Below are 9282 nucleotides of genomic sequence, written 5' to 3'. Positions count from 1 at the left end.
GAGCAGGGTCATCTGGCAGTCTCCGGCCACCTAAATTAGGACCCGGAGACTGCCAGATGACCCCGCTCGGGGCGCCGCCCACCGGAGCAGCAGTGAAACCTGACCAGCGTACTCACTTTCCTCAGTTCTCGAGACGCTGACTCGAGTATAAGCCGAGGGGGGCATTTTTCAGCACAAAAAATGTGCTGAAAAACTCGGCTTATACTCGAGTATATACGGTAAGTGGTAGAAATTAATGGACAATATTGTTTCTGGTTAGGTAATTATTATATGGACTGTATCATTGTGTGTTTTGGATCCTTGTGTGTTGCTCTATAGTGATTTCCTGAGAGGTTGCTGCTATCTAATGGTTTTTAATCTTTTTAGGATTTTGACACATGTAGTTAGCTTTATTCATCCTTTCACTGCCCTCTAATGGTTTTTAAACGTATGTATATATTCAGCAATAGTTACACTCCTGGAAGGGTTGATTTACTAAAGGAGTAGAACTTGTTCACTTAGCAAAGTGAATTTTAATTTGGCACAGTAAACGAGGTGAAATCACTTTGCATAGAGTACCCAATCATGTGCACGGAAAATGTAAACAGGAGTTTTCGTTGCATAGAATTAAATGATTGAAGTCAGCACAACTTCACCTCATTCATTCAGCTTAGTGAATTTTCTCTTTGCAATACAAATTTTGACTTAGCTTAGTTATGCATTGTGGTAAAATGCACATTACCAACTGACAGGTGTGACTGGGCCCTGAAGCTTTTGCTGCACCTGCAATTTTTGCTTCATAGACCATTCATTTCATTCATATATACTTTTCTTCTGTTACAGGCATTAAAGATGATCTGAAATTAACCACGTGAGTATACAACTTTTGTTGTGTGTTTTGTTGTGTTTGAAATTATTTTGTGTTTCCTTAAACTCAGAACTTTAAAAAATAAAATGTACATTTTCTTTTTTTTTTACTTAGCTAAATATAAAATATTGCATGTTAAAATTACACAGTCCTCTATTCAGCCAAAAAATATGGCATTCTAGTCTCTTGTTCACATGATTATTACGAGCACTTTTCAGATTTGCTGAAAGAAGCCAGTTGTTCAAAGATGGCTGGATCAGAGGTTTCTCTCACACAAATGGAGCTGAAAAGCAACCTGCCCGCCCTTTCAATAACTAATTGTTCTCTGGGAACCTTTTTTGGCTAGATGTCTCATTCATGTGGCTAATTGACATCCATGCACTTCACCCCAGCACATTTAAAAACAGGACATTAGTGTGTGCATTAGGCAAGCCCGTATTCACTACATTTATAGAGCATCTGTACTATGAAAAACCTATAAACATAAAGTGTATAAAAAATATATTATTATAAATTATTATGTGAAATATAAAATTATTAATTCTTTTACCAGGCAGTGTAATGATTGTAGTTTATTTTAAAGTATTTTTCTGTTCTGTTCTTCAAGGATGTTTCCATTTAACCCAAAGCTGGGAATTGATAATCCTGCTCTGTGCCTTGGAGAAGACCCAGGTACCCTCTAGTTTCTTATAATAATAGAATGTTAATAAAATATCAGTGGGTTCAGGTAAATTCAGTGAAATTGGGTGGTACTGAAAGTACATGGCCTATGTAGGAAGTTACAATAATAAATAATAAAAAATAATACATAAATAATAAATAAAGTCATGACAAAATGGGTACAGGGAAAAGATCAGATGCAGAATCCTCAGTGGGAACAAATAATATGATATAAGCTTAGTAGCAATAAAATGAGGAACAGAGAAATATTATCGATAGCTGCTGTGTTTGTATACAGGTATATACAGTACAATCCAATTTTTCTGCATTCTTTGATATCTAGTTTTCCTTTTTCAGGCTCAGATCCTGAATCAGCAGCTCGTTTCTGTGTACTGAGAAAAGATGCCAGCGGAACATTTGGTTTCACCTTGCGTATGGAGGTGGAAAGAAATGGTCATGTTGTACGTGAAGTGATTCCAGGAGGCCCTGCTTATCTTGTAGGACTCAAAGATGGAGACCAGTTATTACAGATTAATGGGGAGTATGTACATGAGCAGGAGCACCTAAAGGTCAGATCACAATGACTTGTTTTATATAAGATTCCAAACTAAGAACTAAAACTACCTATAGACATCACATGGTAATTTTCTACCAAGAACGGTAATTTTACGCCCAGCTGTCTGTTGCGAGGCTTTCGACCGGCCAATGATCGGCCGCTCGGCTCACTTCGGGTTTCACTTCGGCTCAGTCGAGCCAAAGCATATGCCTTCGGCCAGCTTCGGGAGCTGTAGGGGCTATAGTGAATAGCCCGTACAGCAGCCCTTCGGTTCTACTGAACCGTAGGGCTCAGGCGGCCGAAGCTAGCCGAAGGATCAGACAGAGCTACGGCTGATCCTTCGGCTAGCTTTGTGAATAACCCTCTTTGTATCATCAGTACAGTTCACTCTATAACATGTGGGGAAATGACTGCTTGCCTCTCTTTCTTAGTAGAGCATATCAAGTCTCAGCACAGTGATATTGTGACTAGGACAATTTGGATGCAAAAAAGTTATGCCACTTATTGGCCGCCCTTCTTATTGGATATATGAGCATCAATTATGGAGTTTAATGTATTCTGTTTTTCGTGGTTTTGACTCTGCTTCTGTCTGCTCTGTACTTGCACTCTGTCTGTTCCTGTTTGTGCTTGTCCAGGTAGGATATTCTGTGGGTCACTTGCTGGAATTTGTTCTGTTGCTGAGACACTGTCACTTTGCTCTGCATGGGCAATGTGACAGGGTCTCTTCAAAAATACATTTAAAGGAGAACTATGAGGTGAGTGCTTTCACTCACCTCATAGTTCTAGCCGACCTGTGACAATGAGACTGTCACAGATCGGCTCAGTAGATCGGGAGGTGAGCGAACATATACCGGCGTTCGCTCACCTCTTGATCCTGTCACGGCTCTCTGCCGTGACAGGGGAGGGGCTGGATTCCCCCCTCCCCGCTCCGATCCGCCAGCGCTGACTGGCGGAACGGACGGGGGGGAGGGGGGAGCGGGTACAGCTGGCTCTGCCATTAGATAGGCAGAGCCAGCTGTCACTCACGCAGCTGGGCGGAGCTTGACATTGATGTCGGGATTCGATCCGGCTGCGGCGTCTCAGTATACCGCGAGCTGTAGCTCGCGGTATACTGAGCTTAGGGTAACGGGAGGGCGCTAGTTTGTGTCCTCCCGTTACCCTAAGGAGAACTATGGGGAAAAGCCCTGACCCCATAGTTCTCCTTTAAGGAGAAAAGTAAATGCTACAACTGAAACCATGGAACAGTATGAAATGTGTTATTACAGCAATGAAAGGGTTAATGTTGCTAAACTCACATTTTACTATCAGGCAGACTCGTTCTTTTACCGGGCACACATATAGGTGATTGCAAAGAGCGATTGTTGAATATCATACAGTATATATTGTGTTGTGCATTTTGTATTTCAGGGTTAGTCAGCTCTGAGTACATGACTCTCAACCCCATTGGTAATTCTAACCAGTCTTATCATTGCCCTTCCATTATACTTGGAAATTAAATTGAGGGTGAGATAAGGCAGTTTATGGCCACCTGTTCGTGTGTATTGGTCTTATAAACAATATTTAAGACATTCAGTAGTTAGTCATGAACAAGCAAAGTTTTCTATTACAATCACCTTTAGCTAGCCGGCTATTATAAACATGTGAATATTCCCTCAGGTTGTGCAGAAGGTAAAGGCTAGCGGCTCCCGCGTCTCACTGGCTGTTCTTGATGAGTGCAGCTACGGAAAATTGCGCACCAACAATACTTCACCACTATCCATTCTTACTAACGTTCTTCCTGAGTCTTGTCCCAGGCCGCGACTTTGCCTTGTACGTGATGAAGGTCGGGGCTTTGGCTTCACTACAAGTGCAACAGGTGGTAAGTTATCCAATATGAAACTATAGTAGCATCTCTCCTTGTTTATTTACAAATCTGTGCATATCTTTGCTTCAGTGCTTATTTGAATGAACTTTTAGTCGTTTTATGATATATTTGCTACATGTAGTCCAATATTAAATATTCCACAATCAGTATGCTAATAACAAGGTGACAATGAATGAAACCCGTTTTCCAGCCTAAAAAAAGACCTTTCCAAAACCTGGCAGCTCCCGTGAATGACAGGTGCTGCGTGTGATTAGTACGCAGCCCCCGTCCTTCTCTATGGGAGTATGCGGCCATACGCCCCCCTACACTCACCTCAAGTGCAGGTCCGTACGGGTGCGTGTTTCCTGGCTCGGACGCAGACAGGATCCCTCCTGTCAGCGTACAAGTATGCTCACCCGCACCCGTACGGACGTGCGCTTCAGGTGAGCACAGGGGGGCGTATGGCTGCGTAGTCTCATAGAGAAGGACAGGGGCTCCGTACTAATCACACGCAGCACCTGTACTTCCCGGGAGCTGCTTAATATGGCCGTGCAGCAGCACGGAGCTGTATGTACCGGCCGATTCCCATGTGAATGGGGCCTTACACTGTGATCTGTTGAAACAATTGTCTATAACAGTGATGGCTAACGTTTCCAAGCCTGAGTGCCTGAACTGCAATGCAAAATCAATTTATTTATCTCAAAGTGCCAACACTGAAAATAAGTTTGGTATTGTCTTTTAGTTTGGGCACTGGTGTTTAAAAAACTTTCAGCATCACCGCCTTAGGCAAAATAGGGAAACACACATATTCAAACATTTAAACATTTTATTTTTTCTTTATTTATTATTTTTAGCTTTTTTAGTTTTGTTATCTTTAATTTACTTTTTATCATTTTAATTGATTTTATTATTTTTTACTTTTTGGCACCATTTTATTTTTTAAATATTTATTATTATTTAAAAATTTTTACTTATTTAATTATTTTGTACTTTTTATAAATCCCCTCTCTCCATCCTGAACTACTTTGCCATGGTCTCAGATCCCCCAGAAGAACGGGAGACCCAGAAAACCATAGAGAGGGCGGTACAGACTTGCAGGCTGCATACAAGTGATCTCCAAGATCACTTGTACTATTCAAGTGACGGCTTCCCCGCTGTACATTTAACCCTGCTTGCCCGAAGCAGGACTAAATGTAAAAAAAAAACTATGTGCCCGTAACTGTCTGCGCTGGGCGTTGGATGATACGAATTTGACACCCCAGCCTTGGCTCGCATTCCACCAGAGTGGCCTCTGCGTGCAGTCTGTGGCATGCGTGCCATAGGTTCACCACCACTGGTCTATAAGAAATTTTGGAATTCAGAGGTCTTTACCAATGATATTTTGGGGAGGAAGGGGTTACTTGTGATAACAGGGAATTTTGATATGTCTTTAGAAGCTGAGCGTTTATATAGACATTTAAGGGAATCTATACTGAGAAAAATATGCAACCCAACATTGCTGACCTCTGTCTGAAAATATAATTTGTCTGATTGTTTTTGGCTTCAATAATTACTAATTCAAAAATCCAGAGCAAGTATCTGCCAGTGAATTGAGACGGAAATCAGAACTCCTGATCTGCATACTTGAACTGGGTCGCTGATTACAACATGCTGTCATGCTGCCTACACAAACATTTCTGAATGTCTACATATGCGTGTAACAGAAATTACTTTGACGTTGTGGGTGCATTCATTGGGAATGATTTACTCAAGGCGTATAGGCTGTTGACTTTGCAAGGGAATTTTCCCTTAGCTTAGTGAATGAGGTTCTACTGACTTTTCTCATCCAACCATGTACAAGCAAAAATCCTGTTTTTTTTATTTTCTTTGCACTTGATTGTGTATTCTTTGCAAAATTATTTTCATCATATTCACTTAGCTAAGGGAAAATTCTCTTGCAAAGTGAACAGCCTATTTTCTATCATAAATCAGCCCCATTATGTTCAATTTCTAAGTAGCTAAATTCCAGATTAAAAAGACCCTAAAATGTCTAAAACCTAACTTTTTTAATTCCAGTGTCAAAGATTTAAATGTGACCAGTTTGAAAAGCAACACCACACTTGCTTGCACTGTAAAAAAGTAATTGTCTTTATTAATAAATATTGTATAGTTGTTTATTGACCATTACATTTTTGTATATACATTTTTGTTACCCAGGTGTTCGCGGTACATTTCTTCTCAATGTGGAAGATGGTGGTGCAGCACAAAAGGCTGGTGCTCCCTCTGGTGCCCGTCTTCTTGAAGTCAATGGTGAAAGTGTCACTAGCTTCACACTGAGTCAGCTGAGTAAAAAGGTACCCTGGGATGATATCCCTTATGCTTTATACAAACCTATGCACAAAATTCTATAACAATTATAGAATGCTTGTTACAAAGAGAAGTGAAATGGCCCCCAAATTCATAATAAGCCACAGTGGTCAAGTCCACCTGTGATCCACATCAATTTGGGGGTATATGTAATGTCCGCAGGGGATCGCGGCATCTGCGTTCCTGCCTGGAACGCTGCGCCAGGTGGGGAGTCTCTACGGCTCCTCCGTCGCGACGTCATGCGTTCCAGCCTGGAACACGGTAGTCATAGGCCGTCCGTGCGCTCCAATCGGATGCAACGGCGGCCTATTTAAACACAGTCAGGAGACTGACACGGCGTTCCACTATTGCGATCTGGAAGCCCTGCAGCCTCGAACCCCAAAAAGCCTTGCCTGGACCTCCTTGAGCATCGGTACTTCTGGCCGACTGGGCCCTCAACCCAACTCCAGCAAGCCTACTGCAAGGACAACTACCCTCCTCAGAAGCACCAGCAGAGATCCTAAGCCTCACTACCAGGAGCCTCCTGGATCCTATGCACCTAAGCGCAAGTACCCCTCTGAGGGATTAAGAAATGTTACATACAAACTCTTGACTTTTTCATGCCAGTGACTAATTGCATGATAGCTGCTGTTCATATCCTATATTATACTGGCTGGGGTATCAAACCTATATCTAGTACTTTATGTTTGTTTAGTTTCACTTAAACAACTACGGCCTATGAATTAATAGTCCACCCTTAAACCAAAGTCACAGTTAACATATGGCAGATGATGCTGTAACCCCTAACTCTCCATCCAGATTGAGAGTGACGCCAGGGGTTAAGCCTGACTAGCCGTTTTCTCCTCCTTGTGAACTTGGTAAATAGTGGGTGTTACACTGTCCTTCCACAGCTGAGATCCAAGAAATCCAGGGGATTAGGGAGTGCGTGACAGTATACCCTGACTTTTTAAATTAAAAAATTAAAAGCTTTGGGTAGCCTCCATATATAATTACAAAAAAATCAAAAGCAGTGCTACTCACAAAAATTTTAAATTCACGTATATGCCAATTCAAAGAAGTCCCCCTATTCTCCTCTGCAAATTATGTTCAAACAGTTAATGACAGAGAAACATGGTCACATAATATCAAGAGAACTTGTTTGAAAAGCAACAGAATATTGGCATGAAGACAATCAGCATGATCTCCTATAGAATCTCTTTGGCTCCATTTGCACAATTGATATTGTCATAATAACATTATTTCAAGAAGACATGATTAAAGAACAACAAATACATTCAACAAATTCAATCTCATATAGTATTTCACCATGCAAAAATTCAGAATCATGTATACTTGAGGTAATAAAATTATAATATAAACAAGAATAAACTCCTTTGGTTAAATATTATTTTGTCCAGCCTGAATTAGACTGCTCCAATAGATAATCCCACATCAACCTAACCACTGAACCATCACGTTCTCAAACAATTAATCCCCACACAGCTACCTCCTCATGTATCACTTACCCCTCCCCTTTAGATTGTAAGCCCTCACGGGCAGGGCCCTCCTTATCATCTTGTCTTGAATTGTATTGTGATTGCAATGTCTTCCTTATATTGTAAAGCGCTGCGCAAACTGTTGGCGCTATATTATCCTGTATTATATTGATTATAATAATAATATTAATGGGCAAATTCTTTTCGGCATCCCTTACATGCATTTTAAAAGTATTTGAAGTCTAATTTCACTGTATAAGAAGGAATATTATAGATGTCATCCTGTAGTCTTGCTGTTTGAGTAAATGATAGAAAGGTGTCCCATTCCTGTGCACAGAGCATTTGGTGCCGAAACCATGTGTCCAATTTGCATTCAGTGTTCATTTTGCAATCTCACAACTTCCAATTCCGCCACCCAAGGAACTGACAGTGTCCCAAACAACCATCAACAATGGGAAAAGATTGATGGGGATGCGGAGGGACCAGTTCCCCATCATGCAAAACAAATGGCAAATGCACTCATCAATTCGTCACCAGCTTTACAGCTAGGTGCACACGGAAGGGCTTCAAACAGTAAAACAGCAAAACGTTTCCAGGCACACTCACCAGCCAACATGCAAAAAAACCTGTCTAACCACTAAGGTTAAAAGCAGAGGTTTAGATACACGTTTTCTGCAGAAAATGTGAATGTGAACCTCTGAATTCTAAAGAGTGTTGTAAACACTCTTTACAATTTCCAGGAATGTGCATTTTTTTCATAAGATACCGTTTTTACATTTTTCTTCCCTTTTTTGTATCTCAGGCTTGCTGATCTCCACCTACCTCTTTCAGCCACTTCTGATCTACTGACTGGCTTCCTGCTTGTGGTCTCAACTAGAGGAGCATGTGACAGGGTGACAATGTAAGAGCAAAGAGCACAATTGGGAGAAGGTTGTCACTCCATAATCAGAAGTGCATGAACGAGGATCTTTATGGCAGGATTCTAAGGGATTTTGAAATGACTTTAACATGTTAAAGATTATATGAGATTTTAATGACTAGAATTTTATATCTCCCCAGATTGTTTGCATCAGTTTATTTGTTAAAGTCTTTCTTGCATTTCTCCTGCAGTTGCAAAATAGTGGCTCACGTGTTGTCCTGTTAGTTCTGGAAGCATCTGCATGGGGAGTATATGAAGCTCAAGGAGTTACGCCAAGCATTGCATTTGCTGATATATCATGTGTGCCTTATCGAACAAGAAAGCTTCACTTAGTGCGCAGTCCACAGGGCTATGGATTCCTTTTAAGACAAGAAAAGTGCCTAAGCGGACAAGGTGAACTAAAATGTCACATATATTACTCAATATTATATTGCATATATTTAATACTTGGCCCACAAACAGCCCAAACAAAGTGCTACACCTATGTTTAATTAAACTGAATCGAATCCAGACAAATGTCTAACACAAAAAAATTAAATAAATGTATATATATATATATATACACATATACATACAGCGGCTTCCTCAGGGGTGCCTCAAAATGTTGTGGTAGTGGGACTGTGATGTGAAAGGTGC

The 9282-nt window shown here is 40.9% G+C and overlaps 1 protein-coding gene across 1 annotated transcript in view; it reads left to right on the top strand.

Annotated features, from left to right (window-relative positions):
• The window catches only part of PDZD3 (PDZ domain containing 3), a 27724-nt gene that overhangs the window by 10525 nt on the left and 7917 nt on the right, over nucleotides 1-9282 (top strand). Inside the window, exons 2-7 of the mRNA XM_018569113.1 lie at nucleotides 823-850; nucleotides 1455-1519; nucleotides 1865-2076; nucleotides 3720-3921; nucleotides 6103-6239; nucleotides 8838-9039. Of these exons, the coding sequence (XP_018424615.1) occupies nucleotides 823-850; nucleotides 1455-1519; nucleotides 1865-2076; nucleotides 3720-3921; nucleotides 6103-6239; nucleotides 8838-9039 (846 nt within the window). The remainder of the gene's footprint in view (nucleotides 1-822; nucleotides 851-1454; nucleotides 1520-1864; nucleotides 2077-3719; nucleotides 3922-6102; nucleotides 6240-8837; nucleotides 9040-9282) is intronic.

Source organism: Nanorana parkeri, unplaced genomic scaffold (assembly GCF_000935625.1).
Source record: "Nanorana parkeri isolate BGI_ZX_2015 unplaced genomic scaffold, ASM93562v1 scaffold1289, whole genome shotgun sequence".
Taxonomy (NCBI): Eukaryota; Metazoa; Chordata; class Amphibia; order Anura; family Dicroglossidae; genus Nanorana; species Nanorana parkeri.
This window is presented reverse-complemented; position numbering and strand designations above follow the sequence as displayed.